This window comes from Lipophrys pholis, assembly GCF_963383615.2.
Source record: "Lipophrys pholis genome assembly, chromosome: 20".
In the NCBI taxonomy this organism is placed as follows: Eukaryota; Metazoa; Chordata; class Actinopteri; order Blenniiformes; family Blenniidae; genus Lipophrys; species Lipophrys pholis.
Window position 1 is genome coordinate 241,374 of NC_137648.1, and position 23,134 is coordinate 264,507.

The 23,134-nt window shown below is 47.7% G+C and overlaps 1 protein-coding gene across 1 annotated transcript in view; it reads right to left on the reverse strand.

The window, feature by feature from the left end:
* Positions 1-23,134, reverse strand: part of LOC308125732 (sodium channel protein type 3 subunit alpha-like) — a gene marked incomplete at its 5' end in the record, with an annotated part of 157,261 nt that overhangs the window by 97,084 nt on the left and 37,043 nt on the right. The window contains 5 exons of the mRNA XM_080489691.1: positions 503-622; positions 5,643-5,900; positions 6,001-6,183; positions 7,875-8,072; positions 9,082-9,223. Of these exons, the coding sequence (XP_080345817.1) occupies positions 503-622; positions 5,643-5,900; positions 6,001-6,183; positions 7,875-8,072; positions 9,082-9,223 (901 nt within the window). The remainder of the gene's footprint in view (positions 1-502; positions 623-5,642; positions 5,901-6,000; positions 6,184-7,874; positions 8,073-9,081; positions 9,224-23,134) is intronic.

Genomic DNA, 23,134 nt, shown 5'->3' on the forward strand with positions numbered 1-23,134 from the left:
GCTTATATTTAAGACATTTTTCTCAATTTTTTATAGATTCTTTTATAGAGTTGTGTGTGTGTGTGTGTGTGTGTGTGTGTGTGTGTGTGTGTGTGTGTGTGTGTGTGTGTGTGTGTGTGTGTGTGTGTGTGTATTCACATAAAAAGAAAAGACACCTCAGTAATGTGTGTCGGTATGTGTGGCTTTAGCTCGTGATGCTAAAACAGTGACACTATGCCAAACGTACAAGTATGTGTGTGTGTGTGTGTGTGTGTGTGTGTGTGTGTGTGTGTGTGTGTGTGTGTGTGTGTGTGTGTTCCCTGCAGTGGAAACAATGGTGAAACCTGCAGACATCCAACACTCAGACATGTGAATTATGAATCAGCGCTTTGCGTAACTGGACTCTGATATCATGGAGGAAACACACACACACACACACACACACACACACACACACACACACACACACACACACACACACACACACACACACACACACACACACAGGGGACAGTGGACTCACACTCTCCTCCTTGACCTTTTCCATGGTGCATGCGGGTCCCTGCAGCGGCGGCGGGGAGACCCCGTTCTGGTCCATGGTAACGAAGAGCTTCCCGTTGACGTTGAGCGTGGGATAAAACACCTGGAAACACACACACACACACACACACACACACACACACACACACACACACACACACACACACACACACACACACAAACCGGATTTCACAGGAGTGTGTGTTTATAGCCCACATTTTATCCTGCTTGTTTAAAGTCTTAAACACCTTCTCAGTTATTTAAGAGTCTGACGGCTCTGATTTACAGCTGGACAGTGGGCCCGGTCAGAGGTCCAGTGGTTCAGATCAGAGGTCCAGTGGTTCAGATCAGAGGTCCAGTGGTTCAGATCAGAGGTCCAGTGGGCCCGATCAGAGGTCCAGTGGTTCAGATCAGAGGTCCAGTGGTTCAGATCAGAGGTCCAGTGGTTCAGATCAGAGGTCCAGTGGGCCCGATCAGAGGTCCAGTGGTTCAGATCAGAGGTCCAGTGGTTCAGATCAGAGGTCCAGTGGGCCCGATCAGAGGTCCAGTGGTTCAGATCAGAGGTCCAGTGGGCCAGATCAGAGGTCCAGTGGGCCAGATCAGAGGTCCAGTGATTCAGATCAGAGGTCCAGTGGGCCAGATCAGAGGTCCAGTGGGCCAGATCAGAGGTCCAGTGGTTCAGATCAGAGGTCCAGAGGTCCAGTGGTTCAGATCAGAGGTCCAGTGGTTCAGATCAGAGGTCCAGTGGTTCAGATCAGAGGTCCAGTGGGCCAGATCAGAGGTCCAGTGGGCCAGATCAGAGGTCCAGTGGTTCAGATCAGAGGTCCAGTGGGCCAGATCAGAGGTCCAGTGGGCCAGATCAGAGGTCCAGTGATTCAGATCAGAGGTCCAGTGGGCCAGATCAGAGGTCCAGTGGTTCAGATCAGAGGTCCAGAGGTCCAGTGGTTCAGATCAGAGGTCCAGTGGGCCAGATCAGAGGTCCAGTGGTTCAGATCAGAGGTCCAGTGGGCCAGATCAGAGGTCCAGTGGTTCAGATCAGAGGTCCAGTGGGCCAGATCAGAGGTCCAGTGGGCCAGATCAGAAGTCCATTGGTCGAGACCACCAGACCAGGGTGGCTCTTCAGCTGCTATATAGAGTCACAAAGTGCTTCACAGTAAAATCAGATAAAAAAAAAATCTTAAAAACACAACGAATGTCGAGAGTCAGTGGCAGCGTGAGTCGATTGGACTAGAATGCTAGAAATGTCCACTGAGTCCAGAACTTTTTAAAGATGTCTCCTGAGTCCAGAACTTTTTAAAGATGTCCCCCGAGTCCAGAACTTTTTAAAGATGTCTCCTGAGTCCAGAACTTTTTAAAGATGTCTCCCGAGTCCAGAACTTTATAAAGATATCCCCTGAGTCCAGAACTTTATAAAGATATCCCCTGAGTCCAGAACTCTTTAAAGATGTCCCCTGAGTCCAGAACTTTATAAAGATGTCCAGTGAGTCCAGAACTCTTTAAAGATGTCTCCTGAGTCCAGAACTTTTTAAAGATGTCCCCTGAGTCCAGAACTTTATAAAGATGTCCAGTGAGTCCAGAACCTTATGAAGATGTCCCCTGAGTCCAGAACTTTTTAAAGATGTCCCCTGAGTCCAGAACTTTATAAAGATGTCCCCTGAGTTCAGAACCCTTTAAAGATGTCCCCTGAGTCCAGAACTTTATAAAGATGTCCCCTGAGTCCAGAACCTTATGAAGATGCCCCTAAGTCCAGAACTTTTTTAAGATGTCCACTGAGTCCAGAACTCTTTAAAGATGTCCACTGAGTCCAGAACTTGTTAAAGATGTCACCTGAGTCCAGAACTTTTAAAAAATGTCCCCTGAGTCCAGAACTTTATAAAGATGTCCACTGATTCCAGAACTTTTTTAAGATGTCCACTGAGTCCAGAACTCTTTAAAGATGTCCCCTGAGTCCAGGGAGCGCAGGTCCAGTAGGAGTTCATTCCAAAGTCGGGGCGCAGCAGCTCTGAATGATCGTCTCCCCGGGTTTTAAAACAGGTACGTGGAACCTTTAACAGGTTCTGCCCAGACGATCTCAAGCTCCGAGTGGACCATGTAGGGCTTCATGAGGTCAGCAATGTAAGGAGGAGCTGGACCATGTAGGGCTTTATGAGGTCAGCAATGTAAGGAGGAGCTGGACCATGTAGGGCTTCATGAGGTCAGCAATGTAAGGAGGAGCTGGACCATGTAGGGCTTCATGAGGTCAGCAATGTAAGGAGGAGCTGGACCATGTAGGGCTGACGCGTTAGCACCAAGAAGCTCAGCAGGGGGCCAGTGAAGAGATCTTAACCCAGGGGGAAGATGGTTCCTCCTGGTGCTGCTGGTCTAAAGTCTGGAGGCTGAGTTCTGGACTAACTGGAACCGAGCAGCTCTTCTTTGTTGAGGCTGTGAAGAGGCTGTTGCAGTCGTCCAGGCGTGAGGACACAATACATGGATGATCATTTGGAGGTCTTCTCTGGACATCATGGACCTGAGCTTGGTGATGTTAGGGAACTGAAAGAAGCAGGTCTTTACCAGCTGTCTCCAGTGATGGTCCAGGGACATGGACGGGTCAAAGATCAGCCCTAAGTTCCTCAGCTTGGTTTTGGCTGAAAGGCTCAGTTCACCCAGGTTCAGTTTGGTAGAGGGGGGACCACTATCTGGGGACATAATAAGTGTCTCAGTTGGAGACTGTTTCCACTGAACCACTGCTTGACTTGTGTGAGACAGCTGATTAAGGAGCTCAGTTTGTGGACCTTAGAGGTCTTAAAGGAACAGTACAACTGAAGATCATCTGGTGGTAGGACACGTCCCTGAACTGCTGGATTATCTGTCCCAGAGGAAGAACATAGAACAAGAACAGGAGACGCCCCAAAACAGAGCCTTGGGACACACCGAACAGCAGACTGCTGGACTCAGACATTATATGGTGGACAGACACTCTGAAGGTTCTACCTCTCAGGTATGAGGAGAACCATTGGAGCACTGGACCCGACATTCCAATCCGGTCACAGAACCTGGATCAGGTGGTGGACTGTGTCTCAGGCTGAGGAGACGTCCAATAGGACCAACACCGTGCATGTCCCTGAGTCTGCAGACATCATGATGTCCCTGGACACTTTCAACAGAGCAGTCTCTGTAGAGCTGTGTTTACCAAACCCTCTGTAGAGCGGTGTTTACCAAACCCTCTGTAGAGGGGTGTTTACCAAACCCTCCGTCGGGTGGTGTTTACCAAACCCTCTGTAGAGTGGTGTTTACCAAACCCTCTGTAGGGTGGTGTTTACCAATCCCTCTGTAGAGCGGTGTTTACCAAACCCTCTGTAGGGTGGTGTTTACCAAACCCTCTGTAGGGTGGTGTTTACCAAAGCCTCTGTAGGGTGGTGTTTACCAAACCCTCTGTAGAGTGGTGTTTACCAAACCCTCCGTCGGGTGGTGTTTACCAAACCCTCTGTAGGGTGGTGTTTACCAATCCCTCTGTAGAGCGGTGTTTACCTAACCCTCTGTAGAGCAGTGTATATCAAACCCTCTGTAGAGGGGTGTTTACCAAACCCTCCGTCGGGTGGTGTTTACCAAACCCTCTGTAGGGTGGTGTTTACCAATCCCTCTGTAGAGCGGTGTTTACCTAACCCTCTGTAGAGCAGTGTATACCAAACCCTCTGTAGAGGGGTGTTTACCAAACCCTCCGTCGGGTGGTGTTTACCAAACCCTCTGTAGAGCGGTGTTTACCTAACCCTCTGTAGAGCAGTGTATACCAAACCCTCTGTAGAGCGGTGTTTACCTAACCCTCTGTAGAGCAGTGTATACCAAACCCTCTGTAGAGCGGTGTTTACCAAACCCTCCGTCGGGTGGTGTTTACCAAACCCTCTGTAGGGTGGTGTTTACCAATCCCTCTGTAGAGCGGTGTTTACCAAACCCTCTGTAGAGCGGTGTTTACCAAACCCTGATTGAAACACATCAGAGATGTTAGGAGACTCCAGAAATGAGTGTCAGGGTCAGGGTTAGGGTCTGGGTCAGGGTCAGGGTCAGGGTTAGGGTCAGGGTCAGTGTCAGGGTTAGGGTCTGGGTCAGGGTCAGGGTTAGGGTCAGGGTCAGGGTCAGGGTCAGGGTCAGGGTTAGGGTCAGGGTCAGTGTTAGGGTTAGGGTCAGGGTTAGGGTTAGGGTCAGGGTCAGGGTTAGGGTTAGGGTCAGGGTCAGGGTCAGGGTTAGGGTTAGGGTCAGGGTCAGTTTCAGGGTTAGGGTTAGGGTTAGGGTCAGGGTTAGTGTCAGGGTTAGGGTCAGGGTCAGGGTCAGGGTTAGGGTTAGGGTCAGGGTCAGGGTCAGGGTTAGGGTTAGGGTTAGGGTCAGGGTCAGGGTTTGGGTTAGGGTCAGGGTCAGGGTCAGGGTTAGGATTAGGGTCAGGGTCAGGGTCAGGGTCAGGGTCAGGGTTAGGGTCAGGGTCAGGGTCAGGGTCAGGGTCAGGGTTAGGGTTAGGGTCAGGGTCAGGGTCAGGGTTAGGGTTAGGGTCAGGGTTAACGTATGGTCATTTGATGAATCATGACATTTGACACACTCGTGGTATTTGTAGTTTGACATTCAGTTGACCACTGGTGACTTTACAAGTCAGTCATTAAGTTCTTGGTTGACCAAAGGCGGCTTCAACCTCCAAGAACAGCACGAAAACAATCCCTGCTAAGCTAACCAGTCAGTAGCGTAGCATTCAGTTGACCAATGGCAATTCCAGAAAATCCTTAGTAAATACTGAGCTACTAAGTTGACTAGGGGTGTAACAGTATTTGTATTTGCCCCCTGCCATCACGGTTCGGTCAAACGAGGAATACCTCTGAGTAAGTATTAAAAAAAGAAATGGAGTCCTCCCTTCAATCCAGGGGGCGGAGTCTCAAGTCATTTAGCATTAAACTGACCTGTGGTGGCTTCAATCAGCCAACCAATGGTGATTCTGAATTGACCAATGGAGACTTAATGAGCCACATAACCTGAACCAATCATACTTTGTTTATATTCTAGGGTCCAATGGGTAGAACCTGGTCCCTGTTCCATCTGGATGTTAATCCAGAGAAGGTTCTAGTCTGTAAGCTTGTATTTCGAGGACAGTGAGCTGGCGCCCTCACCTGGGAGCTCCGGCTGGCTGTGCTGTAGGTGCTTGACCGTCGTTTGGGCCACGGGTGGGGCAGAATCCCGCTGAAAGTGCCCCCGCTGTAGGTGCGGCCCCCCACGCCCTCCATCACGTCGCCCGGGATGCTGTACTCGTCGTCGGCCATCTCTGCCTCTGACCCCCGGCTCCTCAGGCGGAAGTTGAAGATGGAGGAGACCTGACTGCTGCGCCGCGTCCTGGAGGAGAAGGAGCGGGCGAGGAGAGGGTGGAGGGGCTGAGGAGAAGGAGGAGGAGGAGGAGGAAGAGGAGGAAGGTTTATTTCAATAAACCCTTGTTTCACCAATGTGAGTTCAATGAAAAAAGCATATCCTCACCCTTCCACAGTCCGTGACGTCCACCTGAAGCAGCTTCTCCTCTGACAGGTTAGCCTCCACGTCGGCCACGCCCACCAGAGCTTGGCTCCGCCTCCGCTCCTCCATGAGGTCCAGCGGTGGGCCGAAAGGCGAGAGGTCCGGTGACATCATGGAGTCGGAGTCCAGAGTCTTCTGGGCGGCGAACTGGAGGAAGGTTTCAGGGTCAAGATTTCAGCCGTTACTTTCACTACTGCGTCTAAAATGATTGTAACGCTCACAGTTATGAGTTACTTTGATTGAAACCACTTTGTTACTTTACAACTTACTGAAAGTCAAAGTAGCGGTCACTAATGCTAAGCTAATGTTAAGGCTAAGGCTAACTTATTCTCAATGAAAATAGAAGAAAGAGGCGATAAACTGAGTTAAAAAACAACAACCAGTGAGCACAAAGCGCCGTACGTGAACAACGAGGATTTACACGGCAGATTTATACTGCATTATGAGCTTTTCAAATATTGCTGTTTGTCCAGAGTGACGATCTTCAGGACCAATCAGCAGACGGCTGCGTTGTAGCTCCTAATTCTGGAATCCATACCGATGGGCTAGGTACCTCAATGGAGGGGTTACCAAAAATGGTAATGGTTGCGTACAGTACTTTTAGTGCTATCCAAAAGGTTTGTCAGTGGATAGTACTGACAGTACTGTACCAAACCGCTGCCATTTTTCGTAAACCCTCTGTTGAAGTACCTCGCACTATGGAACCGTACAGTTGTGGTAGGTACCTCAACGGAGGAGTTATGAAAAATAGCAAAGTTTGGGTGCAGTACTGCAAGTACTATCCACAACTTTAGTCATTGGAAACCCACAAAAACCCGTTCTGTACCATACCGGAACATGCTGCGCTCTGGAAACGAGGCTTTAGTTACTATACATCTACACCATGGGGCATATCTACCAAGGTGGCGTACGGTGGTAAATGCCACCCTAAGAGAAAGTCTCATCACCTCTGCTGCCTCCCCAGTTGACAGCAACCAATTGAAAGAATAGTTATAGTCAATTTGACATTTACAAGCAGCAAAAGGCGAGGGGGACCCGATTCCACATCCCGAGGTGTGAGACAATGGGGGATAACCCTAACCCCACAGCTCATAATATTACTAAGCTTTGCCGTAAAGAACAGTCCGTGTGACGGGAATATCTTCACCCACCCCTGTGCGGTCGACCGTATGCTGCTCAGACTGAAGCGCCAGAGCCACGACCAACAGCAATGGGCTCCGACTTGGTGGACTGCTAGTGTGAGGAGAGCCTCTGGTATACCTGTCTGTACAAGCACTATTTCAAAGACTATGAAGGGAGCCAGACGGCTCAGAACTCCTGGAGTGAAATATACACAACTTTAGGAAAGGAGGCCAACGTCAGCCACCAAAAGGGTGAAATATTTTCGGGATTATTACGTTAAGTTATGGAAGACGCACCAACGTGAACGCTGAAGTGTAGTATGGATGGAACCGCCTCCAAAGCAGTGTTATGGACACACAATTTGGAAAGTACGGAAGAGTCTTCGTAACCATGGCAATTTAATGAAAAGGAAATGAGGGACATCTGGTCAAACTGCAAGACACGGATTCAGTTGGAATGTCTGATGAAGTTCAGAATCTATACATCTGCCATATGTTGTCACCCCTCAAAAATCCCCCGCCCCCCCAACGACCCATAAACATTTTCTAGCTCCGCCCCTGGTCGACATGGAGACCGACTGTTTTGAAAAAGTGGCATTTTCCGTGTCTTCGAGCACCATTGTCGTGTAAACAGTCGCCCCAAAACACTACGAAGGTTTGTTCTGTTTCCACACTGCGGTGGGAAGGAGCTCCAGAGCTCGGTGTCATGGCGGTCACCTGCTGCTCCTTCTTGAGCCGCTCCATGGCCAGCTGGAACTCCTTCTCCTTCTGACAGGCCTCGGCAATGGTGGCCTGGTTCTGCTCCTCGTACGCCATGGCCACCACGGCCAGGATCAGGTTGACCAGGTAGAAGGAGCCCAGGAAGATCACCACCACGAAGAACACCATGTAGGTCTTCCCGGCCGAGCGCAGCGTCTGGAGGACGATCAGAAGAAATTTAAAAGGTGTAAGACCAAAAGATAAAAAAAGAAGAAAAAAAAAGAAAAAGGGAGAAATAATGGAAAAAGAAGAAAAATTGAAAAAAGAGGAAAAAAGAAAAATGATAATAAAAGAGAAAAATAGAAGAAATTAAAGAAAAAAATAATCAAGAAAACAGAAGAAAAGAAGAAATAGGGCGGGATTTCATCAAGAAACAGCTTAAGATAATGCTAATGCTAATGCTAATGCTAATGCAAACAGGCTTCAACAGTAGCTATGAGACCCCCCCGTCACCTGGTAGTACAGGCTTCAACAGTAGCTATCAGACCCCCCCCGTCACCTGGTGGTACAGGCTTCAACAGTAGCTATCAGACCCCCCCGTCACCTGGTGGTACAGGCTTCAACAGTAGCTATCAGACCCCCCCCGTCACCTGGTGGTACAGGCTTCAACAGTAGCTATTAGACCCCCCCGTCACCTGGTGGTATAGGCTTCAACAGTAGCTATCATACCCCCTCAGACCCCCCCGTCACCTGGTGGTACAGGCTTCAACAGTAGCTATCAGACCCCCCCATCACCTGGTGGTACAGGCTTCAACAGTAGCTATCAGACCCCCCCATCACCTGGTGGTACAGGCTTCAACAGTAGCTATCATACCCCCTCAGACCCCCCCATCACCTGGTGGTACAGGCTTTAACAGTAGCTATCATACCCCCTCAGACCCCCCCGTCACCTGGTGGTACAGGCTTTAACAGTAGCTATCATACCCCCTCAGACCCCCCCGTCACCTGGTGGTACAGGCTTTAACAGTAGCTATCATACCCCCTCAGACCCCCCCGTCACCTGGTGGTACAGGCTTTAACAGTAGCTATCATACCCCCTCAGACCCCCCCGTCACCTGGTGGTACAGGCTTTAACAGTAGCTATCATACCCCCTCAGACCCCCCCGTCACCTGGTGGTACAGGCTTTAACAGTAGCTATCATACCCCCTCAGACCCCCCCATCACCTGGTGGTACAGGTTCTCCCAGTAGTCCTGCGTCATGAGGCGGAACAGGGACAGGAAGGCCCAGCCAAAGGTGTCGAAGCTGGTGTAGCCGTAGTTCGGGTTCCTGCCCGCCTTCAGACACACGAAGCCATCAGGACACTTCCTGTTTCTCACACACACACACACACACACACACACACACACACACACACACAGAAACAGAGGTTTTTCTTCATTCAGGGGCAGAAACCAGCGAGTCCAGAGTCACAGCCCGAGGTCAAAGGTCACCGGCTTGACCTTTTTCATTTCTAACTCTCTCATGATTGATTTTAACTGATATAAAACAACGTTTCTTCTTTTTAGTCACACTTTACAGTTTTACTTCAAATTCAATTTCAGCTTAATTTTCTACAAACACTAATGTGCTTTGGTTGTTTCTCCTCCTCTACCCCTTCTTCCTCCTCCTCCTCTTCCTCCTGGAGTCATGATCACCTCACATCACTTGGAGCTGGGAACTCGTTACGTGTAAATAAAGTTATGTAATCTTTACATAATGCTGCCGTGTGACAGGAGGCCAAATGGACTTTCCCTTGAAGACGATTCTCCTCCTGCTGCAGGTGCAGGCCATCGCTCGGCGCACGCTTCAGCTCACCCACAGTACAAACGCCAAGCCGCCGCCGTCACGTAAAGACCCAGTGAGCAGAACGTCTCAGTTCCAGTGTAACCTGAGAGGAAACCTTGGTGGAGCTAATTATACAAACATTACGGTAATAAAGGGACTAAGCAGGAAGCAGTGACGTGAACGTTACGGTAAGAAGACAGCAGCTTCAGACAGGTTTCTGATTTCTGACCTGCTGACAGCAACAAACAGCCATGATGAGCAACACACACACACACACACACACACACACACACACACACACACACACACACACACACTGGATGAAATCATCACATAAACACAGATATGAGTAACCACCCATGTAAACTGGTCATCATGACCCCGGTCAGACTGATAGCAACACACACGCACGCACGCACGCACGCACGCACGCACGCACGCACGCACGCACGCACGCACGCACGCACGCACGCACGCACGCACGCACGCACGCACGCACGCACGCACGCACACACGCACACACACACACAGACGTATATTTTCTTTCTATTAGAGGCGTCGGTGTTGGTGCATCACATTAGAACCTGTTGACATGCTGTACCAAAACACCTGCAGTCATATTTAACTCTCCATATATTCACGTTAAAAACACCGTCTGTCACCACTGAGCTGAATGTTTCCGCTACGTGATGAGAAACGGCTTCAGCCACACGTCACACTTCAACACTGGTTTCCGGTCAGAGCCGACAGTACGGGCTGATCGGACCACGTTTCACAGTGTCCGTTCAGACCTGGCATTCGTGGCGAGGCCTAAAGACAAGCGTGAACAGACACCAAACCAGTTCCCGAGGCGGTCAGGGACGCATCTGGCTGTCCTGGGACTCCATCCCTAACCCTCACCCTCACCCAGAGATCGGCGACTTTTTGACTAAATGAGCTGTTTCTGTGATTTTCCACCCAAACGAATTAGTCTGGAGCCTGTAGAGGAAAAATCATACTCGTCTAGTGTAGAGTAGAAAATGATACGAGCTCATGTAGAAGGCGTGTAGACATACCAGCTTGTGTAGTCATGGCTAAGCTGCTCTATTAAACTCCTGTGTTAGAGAGAGACTCAGCTGCGTGTCTGTGCTGCACTCATGTTATGTTTTATTGGCATAGCTGTTTTTTGTTCTAAATCCATAACTGTTTTTAAAAAAATGGAACGCTCCATCAGTGGTTCTAATGGTGTCATCAGCAATGCCAAACAGCTGAAGGTGGGTCAAGATGACCTATAGACAGATGTTTAACACTACGACACCATTAAAACTCCCAAACAAGGTAAAAACCCAGGGGAGGGGCTTTCCAGAGCGACTTTGGAGGACATGATTAGATCCAAGTGTAGGATGGGCATTTCAAAAAAATAAAGGCAGAACCAGAGAAGGGAATAGAAGAAGAGGTCAGGCTCTGTACAAACCAGTCTTTGACCGGTCGGAGACTCTGAGTTCTGCCTGTTTTTGGGATTAAATCTCATTGGCATCCAAGTCCAGCTTCTCATCGGATTCTGGCTTCGCAGATCAGTTTTACCAGTAGAGTTGGAGAATTAGAGACTAATGCTTGTGGGATCACCGGTCAGCTCATCTGGCCCAGAACAATACACCTGATTGGGACTACGACAAGCCACAAAAACTGCTGATCATGTGAAACGAAGAAAAAACACAAAATTGTATTCGTGACATTTCATTGGTACAATTTAGATATACCCCCCTTTTTTTTCTTCTGTAGACAATTTTAGCATTATTTTCCTATTTTTATGAATGATTGTGGCTTCAGTCATTTTATGAATCTTGATTATTTTAGCTATTTATAGCTGCTGTGCAAATTTTTAGAACAGCTTCAGCTATATCATCAGTTTTGACATTTTTGACCGTTTCTAGTGATTTTGTCATTTCGGCTGTGTCTTTTTTGTTATTTTTACTATTTTAGTAATTCTGGCAGTTTTAGCTGTATTTCTGTCTTTAGCAGTTATTAGCAGGAGTTTCGACCATTTTTGAAAAACAATGTGGTATGGACATAAAAACTTTTTTTAATAAAAGTTCCGAGAGCCGTTACAGGGGGGCTGAAGATGCATGTGCGACCTGTGAGGTGCAGGTTGCCGACCCCTGCCCCAACCTTTAACCCATGACCCCAACACCTAACCCAAAACCCCAACCCTAATCCCAACACCAAACCCATAACCTTAACCCTAATCCTAACTCCAACCCTAATCCCAACACCAAACCCATAACCTTAACCCTAATCCTAACTCCAACCCTAATCCCAACACCAAACCCATAACCTTAACCCTAATCCTAATCCTAACTCCAACCCTAATCCCAACACCAAACCCATAACCTTAACCCTAATCCTAACTCTAACCCTAATCCCAACACCAAACCCATAACCTTAACCCATAACCCATAACCCCAACCCATAAACCCAGCCCTAACCCAAACCCTAACCAATAACCTTAACCCATAACCCTAACATCTAACCCGAAACCTGTAACCCCAACCGTCAACCCTAACTCCTAATCTCTAACCCAGGAAAATACAACACACGTAAACGTCATCAGTGCGCACCACATTTTTGTTTGAAAGAAAGCGCTGATCTCAGTTCTACAGTCTTTCCAACTTAAGGAAATGGAAAGCAACATGGCCGTCAGTGCCTGGAGGTCTGCAGAGACACGGTGCCTGGAGGTCTGCAGAGACACGGTGCCTGGAGGTCTGCAGAGACACGGTGCCTGGAGGTCTGCAGAGACACGGTGCCTGGAGGTCTGCAGAGACACGGTGCCTGGTTGTCCTGGTCCGTCCAGGAGAGGAAGTAACACAATCTGATCTCAAGTGGTTTGCTTGAGACGCATGATATGGACAAAAGTCTGCGTCAGGGCTCACCACATCACACAAAACTATTGTTCAGCACCAATGTGACCGTCTCCATGGAGACGGAGCTCGAGCTTCATCACAACGTTACGTTTCTGCAGGTTACACAAAAATAGAGTCAGCACATTTTCAAAAAGTTCCACTTCAGAGCCGTTTTCAAAAGAGCACCGTCACCATGTAATGAGCACCTAGAACACAAGGAAAGTTTTGCGTTTCCCCATGGTTCAGGTTCTGGCAGATCGAGGCCGAAACATTCGTATAGTTCATTCTAAAGTACAACCGACCTTTACAGAAGTGAAGGCTAACGTTAGCATCATGCTAATTTAAACCTTAAAGTCAGTCTGATTTATGGGACGTATCAACACACACACACACACACACACACACACACACACACACACACACACACACACACACACACACACACACACACACACACACACACACACACACACACACACAGGTCTTATGGGGACTTTTCCATAGACTTCCATTCTTTCCCTACAGACTTTAACCTTAAACTTACCCTCACCACAGTCTGAACTTAAAACCCAGGCTTTCGTCCCCATGGCGACACAAGTCGGGTAATAATCCCTCCAATGATGTAAGGACCCCTCGCACACACACACACACACACACACACACACACACACACACACACACACACACACACACACACACACACACACACACACACACACACACACACACACACACACACACACACACACACACACACACACACACACACACACACACACACACACACACACACACACAGTCATTCCGAATGCTATGCTTGAGTCATTTCCCCACTTGCATGCATCCATCTCATAGCAGGTGAGTCAACATGGTGGCATGTGAGTGTGGAGAGTGGCTGTTAAGTGTGTGTGACGGCTCGCCTGAGTGTGTGTGTGTGTGTGTGTGTGTGTGTGTGTGTGTGTGTGTGTGTGTGTGTGTGTGTGTGTGTGTGTGTGTGTGTGTGTGTGTGTGTGTGTGTGTGTGTGTGTGTGTGTGTGTGTGTGTGTGTGTGTGTGTGTGTGTGTGTGTGTGTGTGAGTGTGTCTGTCTGAGGAGCTCGAGGAGGAAGGAAAAAATATAAGAGAGTGTGTGGAATAGGTTTGGAAACAAAATGAAGAGAAGACGCTCTGTGTGTGTGTGTGTGTGTGTGTGTGTGTGTGTGTGTGTGTGTGTGTGTGTGTGTGTGTGTGTGTGTGTGGTGTGTGTGTGTGTGTGTGTGTGTGAGGTGTCAGAGTGTGAGAGCCGGCAGTTATCTCTCACACACACCTCAGTCTGTGTAAATGGAGAGACGCCACTTCAGAGCCCCCACTCACAGTAGAAGGGGCCCCTCAGCCTACTTACTCACAGACACTCTGATAAAAACCTCCCGTTATAAACTGACTGAATATTTACTGCTAGTTTCCACCTCCAGGGGGCGGCATGACATCATTTCAGGGTGTCAATAGCAAAATAAATTTAGAAACCCCCCCCCCCCAAAAAAAAGAAACTTAATTATCTTGATGATCTTGATTTTAATGCAGATGTGAACAGTCGGTGGTGCAACTGCGTCATACTCGAAAGTCCCAGTGGAAACTTTCTCAGCTTTTCTAGAGATGTGAAGAGCAGAAATCCGTTCCCGGGTGGTGGTGGTGTCAGTCTGAGCACCGTCACCCAGATCACATTGCACCATTAAGAACCTTCCTGCAGGTGGAGAGCCCACAGGAAGGTGGAGAGCCCACAGGAAGGTGGAGAGCCCACAGGAAGGTGGAGAGCCTACAGGAAGGTGGAGAGCCCTCAGGAAGGTGGAGAGCCCTCAGGAAGGTGGAGAGCCCACAGGAAGGTGGAGAGCCTACAGGAAGGTGGAGAGCCCACAGGAAGGTGGAGAGCCCTCAGGAAGGTGGAGAGCCCACAGGAAGGTGGAGAGCCCACAGGAAGGTGGAGAGCCCACAGGAAGGTTCCTCGAGCTCCTAAAACAACCCCTCGTTTGGATGATGTGTTTACGTGAAACGGCGTTCTCCAGGGGACAGATTTCCATTTGCTGAATTGAAAAGTTGAAGAACTTCAATATGAACTGAAGTCAGTTTTAATCTGAATATTTAAGATGTGACGAGTGTAAAAACTTCAACTAGTTTAATCTGACACACACACACACACACACACACACACACACACACACACACACACACACACACACACACACACACACACACACACACACACACACACACACACACACACACACACACACACGGCCCTTCTCCCAACAGAGGTGGCACAAAACAGTCTCCCTCGGCAACCAGGACTGGGATTCGGTTGCTATAGCGATGCTAAGTACTCTCTTCCTCCTGGACTGCAGTTTACCTGAATGTTATAATTAGAGGTGTGTGTGTGTGTGTGTGTGTGTGTGTGTGTGTGTGTGTGTGTGTGTGTGTGTGTGTGTGTGTGTGTGTGTGTGTGTGTGTGTGTGTGTGTGTGTGTGTGTGTGTGTGTGTGTGTGTGTGTGTGTGTGTGTGTGTGTGTGTGGGCGCTCTGACAGCTGCCATGCGAGGCACTCAGTCCAGTTTGGGGGTTCAGTTTCTTGCTCAGGGACATTTTGACTGACAGGAATCAAACTTGCAACCTTCTGATTGAAAGACAAGCCGCTCTACCTGCTGAAGCACCTGGTAGCACAACCGTCACTATTTCACTGAACTCACATCTGTTTAATCCTGAACTTCCACATTCACACATCCACTGACATCGCAGCTGAACGCCGTGGTCTTTGTTCTAAAGTGGTCTCTAGACTGGTCTCTAGACTGGTCTCTAAACTGGTCTCTAAACTGGTCTCTAGACTGGTCTCTAGACTGGTCTCTAGACTGGTCTCTAAACTGGTCTCTAGACTGGTCTCTAGACTGGTCTCTAAACTGGTCTCTAAACTGGTCTCTAGACTGGTCTCTAGACTGGTCTCTAGACTGGTCTCTAAACTGGTCTCTAGACTGGTCTCTAAAGTGGTCTCTAGACTGGTCTCTAAAGTGGTCTCTAGACTGGTCTCTAGACTGGTCTCTAAACTGGTCTCTAGACTGGTCTCTAAAGTGGTCTCTAGACTGGTCTCTAGACTGGTCTTTAGACTGGTCTCTAGACTGGTCTCTAAAGTGGTCTCTAGACTGGTCTCTAGACTGGTCTCTAAACTGGTCTCTAGACTGGTCTCTAAAGTGGTCTCTAGACTGGTCTCTAGACTGGTCTTTAGACTGGTCTCTAGACTGGTCTCTAAAGTGGTCTCTAGACTGGTCTCTAAAGTGGTCTCTAGACTGGTCTCTAGACTGGTCTCTAAAGTGGTATCTAGACTGGTCTCTAGACTGGTCTCTAAACTGGTCTCTAGACTGGTCTCTAGACTGGTCTCAAAAGTGGTCTCTAAACTGGTCTCTAGACTGGTCTCTAGACTGGTCTCTAAACTGGTCTCTAAACTGGTCTCTAAACTGGTCTCTAAAGTGGTCTCTAAAGTGGTCTCTAGACTGGTCTCTAAAGTGGTCTCTAGACTGGTCTCTAGACTCGTCTCTAAACTGGTCTCTAAACTGGTCTCTAAAGTGGTCTCTAGACTGGTCTCTAAAGTGGTCTGTAGACTGGTCTCTATCTGGTCTCTAGACTTGTCTCTAAACTGGTCTCTAAACTGGTTTCTCGACTGGTCTCTAGACTGGTCTCTATCTGGTCTCTAGACTCGTCTCTAAACTGGTCTCTAAACTGGTTTCTCGACTGGTCTCTAGACTCAGCTCTAAACTGGTCTCTAAACTGGTTTCTCGACTGGTCTCTAGACTCAGCTCTAAACTGGTCTCTAAACTGGTCTCTAGACTGGTCTCTAGACTCAGCTCTAAACTGGTCTCTAAACTGGTCTCTAGACTGGTCTCTAGACTCAGCTCTAAACTGGTCTCTAGACTGGTCTCTAGACTCAGCTCTAAACTGGTCTCTAAACTGGTCTCTAGACTGGTCTCTAGACTCAGCTCTAAACTGGTCTCTAGACTCAGCTCTAGACTGGTTTCTCGACTGGTCTCTAGACTCAGCTCTAGACTTGTCTCTAAATGCACCGCAATACACCGTAATGTGCGCCCATGAGCAAACCATCGCGGTGCGTTTCACATAGACTATCAACTCCGGATTATATCGGTATTGGCAATTGGCAATATGTTGTTTCCCAAATATGGGCATATTGGATAACGGCAGATACCCAATATCGTGCATCCCTCCCAGTAACTACTATAAAACTTAAATAAGGCATGGCACTGACTGGTGCCCACAGGGCGTAGACCATGGCACTGACTGGTGCCCACAGGGTGTGGACCATGGCACTGACTGGTGCCCACAGGGCATGGACCATGGCACTGACTGGTGCCCACAGGGCATGGACCATGGCACTGACTGGTGCCCACAGGGCATAGACCATGGCACTGACTGGTGCCCACAGGGCATGGACCATGGCACTGACTGGTGCCCACAGGGCGTAGACCATGGCACTGACTGGTGCCCACAGGGCGTGGACCATGGCACTGACTGGTGCCCACAGGGCGTAGACCATGTGAAGTTACAGTTACATTTGAATGTAAATGTGAGTTTTTGAGACGTGAAGATTCTTTGGAGGGTTTGTGCAGGAAATTAGACTGTGAGGTTGAAAAAGAAGGTCAGTCTGACACGACGTGAACATTTACACACTGGAACCAAACAAAACACATCAGGCCGGGTGTGTGTGTGTGTGTGTGTGTGTGTGTGTGTGTGTGTGTGTGTGTGTGTGTGTGTGTGTGTGTGTGTGTGTGTGTGCGCTCCATTATGAGAAAATGCCAGCCTTCTATTTATTTCCTGGTGGAAATGTTGCAGCGACAGTTTCTTTTGGGCAGCGGGAAACGCGTCGGCCTCAGTTTAAACGTCTCGGAATGAAAAAAGCTGAAAGGGAATAAAGGCCACTTAACCTTTTCTGCACCGCCTTCGATCACACAACCTTTTCTGACTCCGACACTGGGGGCCTGCCGGGGGCTTTTATTCCTCCGTTCGCCCGTCGCAGCAGTTTTACCCCCCAACACGTCAAATCCACAATCATCAATCTGGTTCAGTCCCAACGTCCCGTCAGAGTCCGACAAAGAGTCTATTACACTTCCTTTCACTCACGACGTCTTTTATCTACGAATAAATCAGCTTGAAAAGAAGAAAAGTCTCCAATAATGTTTCTACACACTGTAAATACAGTAGAACCTTTGGCCAGGGGGCGCTATAACAGCAGACAAATGGTACTGAGTGGACGAATTTACAGTGTTTAACTGTTACAGGAGTCGTCACCCAGAAATCCTGTGTTTCCTTAGTAAAACTTGTATCTTGGTCTTGGACTCCTCAGTTGAAACTTGCATGAAAATCTGGAGTTTGAAAGCGGCCGAGTTTTCTTTTGTTTGGGCTTTTTATTCAAACCAGAATCGCCCCCAAAACGGGAGGTTTTGATTGTCGTCAACACCAGAGGCTAATATCATAAAACCACCTCTGGTATGTTCAACTGCAAGCGGCTAATCGCTAATGGCTATCCGCTAAGGGGACTAGTTTGAACTTTGAACCCCATGTGATTTACAAATGATGCTATATTTCATTTAAAACCTCTGGGGTGTGTTGCTCTGTGGCGTGGATGTTTGCAGATGGATCCACTATCGTTTCTTATTTTCATTTTTGCCGTGAGCAAAGGACTGCATTGCTATCGCTATGCTATCACCATGATTGACAGTTCCTGCGGACAATCAACACGCGCCTAACATCCATACCAGTCAAACTCTCACATGTACTCTCACGAGAGACATGCAGTATGAAAAACAGCCAGATCGAGCTCTATGTTTGATTCTTTTTTGTAATGATTGTTAAAGAAAATTCTTTAAAGACAATTGAGGATAAACAGGATACCAGGTGATGACAACCTGACCTGTATTTGTCAGAAATTGTTGAATTTCATGGCTAAAAACAGCTAAAGAAGGTCAAAAAGTTGCTAAAATATGATTAAGAAAATACACTAAAATGTTACAGGAAAAACTGCTGAAATCACTGAAAGCACTCCACATAGGTTAAAATTACTAATAGAGCTAAAAGTGTCCACACATGAGGAAATGCACAGTGGCTATAAATCGGTAAAATGACTAATATTATAGTAGTATAGTATTTAAAACGGCTAAAGCGGGGAAATCCATAAATAATTGCTCAAATTGGCTACAAAAGCAAAAATTTTTTTTTTTTTTAAAAAGTACTAAAATATATCTAAACTGCAGCCACAAAATTAAAAACAATCCAAGGTCAGTTTTTGGAATTGTTTTATATAATTAAAATTACAGACAAATTTGATTTGGGGTAAAATTTGTAAAAACTCTGTTTTGGTCATGATGGTTCCAGATATTACAGATCAACAAATATCGAAATCTTCTTTATTACTTTATCTGTGTTTTTTAAGCAGTAAACCACCTCAAAGCTGATTTTCCGTTAAAAGACTGAAAGAGTGCGAATAATTGGAGCAGCTCCGGTTTCAGTCCGGTTCTTGGTTGAAGTCGTCTCGTCTCCGGGTTGCTGAGGGAAGAAGCTCTGCAGAGTGCTGTGTCATGTTTGTTTCACCAGCTGTGGCCAAAGGATGTAGAACCACGGCGAGAGGGGAGGGGAGGGGAGGGGGGAGGGCTGCTACAGGAATAGCACGTGAGGGGGCGTCGGGGACGGCGTCTCGGCGGGACGACGGTCCCCCGGCGGAGTCAGAACGTGGGCTTGAGACGAGCGGTGGATCGATGCGTCTTCTCGTCTCTTTTTCTGTTTGAACTCTCGTCTATCCGCCTCCTCGCTCCTCGACTTTTATCTCTCTTCATTCCAATAACAGATTAAGTCCTGATCCTCCAAAGGACGAACAACACTCTAAACTTTATTCACAAAACCAAGACATTATCGTAATTCAATCCTTTTTAGAATAAAAACAAGTGTCTCCTGAAAAGTTTAACTCTTACATTGACACAGATCTTTTATTGTTTTGTTATATCCAACTAAACAAAGGTTTTATCAACAGATTCTATAACTCATTGGTTCTTAACCTTCTGAAAGAACCTGGAAATGACCAGCACACAGAACGCTACAGCGTGTTACGTCGTCACGGCCAAACATGGCCTCCGGAGTGGCAGGACTCCCCGTCCGTATTGTTTATTGTCCATATCGGTAGTTTTATAGTCAAGATTCTCCCCTCATAGAATCTAATTCCTGATTGGTCCAAACAAACGTTGGGTTCTCTCCATGTGTTACGTTTATAGCATTAATGTTTATAGCATTAATGTTTATAGCGTATTGTTCTCTGTGTTTGTGTGGTTTCATTACAAAAGCAACCGACAGCACCAACTCCTGGCCAGGCATGCAAACTGCATCGTTTTCAGCGTTTCCTTTGTCGTCGTGTAAACGTGAAACTTTTCTGAAACAAAACATGCGTCAACAGGAAGGTTGTTGTGTAAACGCAGCCTGAATCAGTTCATTCCAAACAGTTTTCAGAATCACTTTATTAAGTTCATGAAGTATTTCAACTGTATTTGCAGCATTTGTGTCGCATGTCTAAGATCCTAATTACAAAAACTGTCAAAACTGAAAAGTAAAGAATGATTGTGGTCTTCTTAGATTATGTGTGCCTGTTCTGATCGGTCTGTGCAGGAGACTGTCCACAGTTGATTGCACTGGACCTGGTCTCATAAAATAACTGAGAAGAGAAGAATATGGTTAAAGGATGAGCAGGTAGAGACCAGGACCGCGGCTGGGGAACCTCTCCAACCAAAGCTTTGAAAAAACCCGAAATATTCAATACATTTTACAACGTGTTCATTCTTAGTTAAAGGAGTGAGATCATCGCTTCTTCTTTTTCCACAAGTATCAGTACTTTTATTTAAGGGAAGGATTAAAGTGCTTTTCTAGAGAGAATCAGAGTTCTAGAAAGAGTGTGAGTTCTTCAATGTGTCAGAGTTCTAGAAGGTGTCAGAGTTCTAGAATGAGTGACAGTTGCATATCGTTTTAAAGTTTTAGAATCTGTAAAAGGTCTAAGATGAGTGTGTGACTTCCAGAATGTGATACAGTTCCAGAGTGGGTGATAGGTGTAGGATTTCCACAGTGTCTTACAGTTATAGAATGACTCAGAATTCTAGAATGTGAACACTTTCTAGAATGTCTGAGATGTAGAATGAGTTCAACAATGTTTCAGATGTTTCTACAATATTTTAGGGTTCTAAAATGTGTCAACATTGTAGAACGTATCAGAGGCCTACAGCTTGTAAGAGTTGTAGAATGAGTCACAGTTTTCGACAATATTTCAGAGTTCTAGAATGTGATTGTCCAGAAAGAAGATCCTGCGATGGCTGTAGACGTTTGTCTGCAGGAATCTGAATGTTGGATTGTGAGAGAAACAGTCAGACTGCAGCAGATTTCAGAGTCGGGCAGAACGATAGAGTCCAGCATGAAAGATTGAAGACGACAGAGGAGAAGGCGCTCTTTAAAAGATGAATATGTACTGAGCGGGAGTCATGAGGAGTTGACCCAGCTGACACGTGGGAGCGTCCGCCGGGCGAGCGCAGATCGATGGTGGCTCACGGCTGGCCGAGCGATGTGACCGCAGAGGAGCGAAGGAGCCACAGAGACGTGGAGGCAGACTGACGTCAAGAACAAATAAAACTCTGTCACGGAAGAATTCAGAGACCACGGCATGGAGGGAGCGCTCTCCTCGTCCACCGGCTGCCATGTCTCCACTGGAGGGAATAAACCTAAAGCCGCCGAAGCAAAAAGCCGTTTCTCAACATGCGTACTTGTCCGTACTTGTGTCCTGGTGTGCTTGTGAAGATTGGAGACCAAGTACTGATCCAACTCAAAGTACGCATCTTGCCGGGTATGCATGAAAGACCCGGATGTGTTCTCGCTCAACCCACTTTATTGAAGATACTTCCAATCTGGACTTGTGTGGACTTGAGAAGCCAAATTACCCATGATGCATTTGGCAAGAAATTCTGAAACTCTGTACTCCCGAGAACATACTTGCAAGGACGGGAGTACGTACTTGCGTACTTAAAATTGAGAAACGGCCAAAGACAGGAAACCCAACAAAGAACTAGCATGCTAATCTTGAGCTTTTTTCAGGTTCAGGGATTCTGACGTCGCTCCTTCCATGCTTTCTTTTCACCGTGTCATTTTAAAGATCGTATAAGTTCACAGCTCGCCGCACCGTACGACACCAATCTAATAAACTTGGGCCACGGCATGAAGTTAGTGGTCTGCAGATTGCATGATGAAACGCAGACAAAAACACGTGACCGCGCAACAATAAGACATCCTAAACATAAACATGAACTAACTGGCATTTATATGTTTGGAGAGAAATCCACTAAAAGTAGAAAGAGGAGAATATGGATCCAGTCGTGGTTCAGAAGGAGAGGACAACCGGAGATGGTAATTCTGCAAAAGGAGCTTGAAGTAAGTACTTGTTAGCATCTACTAGCATTTTATGTGAGCATTTACTGTTACGTCCGTTGGTTGCCGGCCGCCCTTGAAGCAGTCTCACAGTGTGATGCAGAACCAGCGATTTAGAGCCAAGACCAAAGGTGTCACCACGGTTCTCCCACGACTGTTGTCGTTCGTCTGCGACGGTCAAAAATGTGTCGATGTGTGTGAAGAGACGGTAATCTGACTCCCGACTGAGAAAACTAGGATTTGCGATGATGACTGGAGCTATCAAAAGTGTCACTAATGCAGATTAATCCATCCATCCAGCCAGCCAGCCAGCCAGCCAGCCAGCCAGCCAGCCAGCCAGCCAGCCAGCCAGCCATCCATCCATCCATCCATCCATCCATCCATCCATCCATCCATCCATCCATCCATCCAGCCATCCATCCATCCATCCATCCATCCAGCCATCCATCCTCTCCCTCTTCTCCGTTCCCGGATGGTGGGGGTGTCAGTCTGAGCACCGTCACCCAGATCACATTGACCCATTAAGAACCTTCCTGCAGGTGGAGAGCCCACAGGAAGGTGGAGAGCCCACAGGAAGGTGGTGAGCCCTCAGGAAGGTGGTGAGCCCACAGGAAGGTGGAGAGCCCTCAGGAAGGTGGTGAGCCCACAGGAAGGTGGTGAGCCCACAGGAAGGTGGTGAGCCCACAGGAAGGTGGAGAGCCCACAGGAAGGTGGAGAGCCCTCAGGAAGGTGGAGAGCTCACAGGAAGGTGGAGAGCCCACAGGAAGGTGGAGAGCCCACAGGAAGGTGGCGCCTGGCGTGGGACATGAACCCTCTACCTTGAGATTGAGAGTCTCATGCTCTACCTACTGAGCTGGCCGGGGGTAGACTAATCCATCATCATGATTAATCCGATTAAAAAATGTACTGCAGTTGGCGGTTTGGTCAAAGAGGGTGCCAGTGCTTCATTTTCTAGAGATAATCTACAATAATTGAGCCGATTTCTTGATGTTTCTCTCTAATGTGTGTGTGGAACTGCCTTGGGCACTCCCGACAGCGCCCGGAGGAGGCGGGGTTTACTCGAGGTTTCACCAATTACTAATCAACAATATAAGTCACAG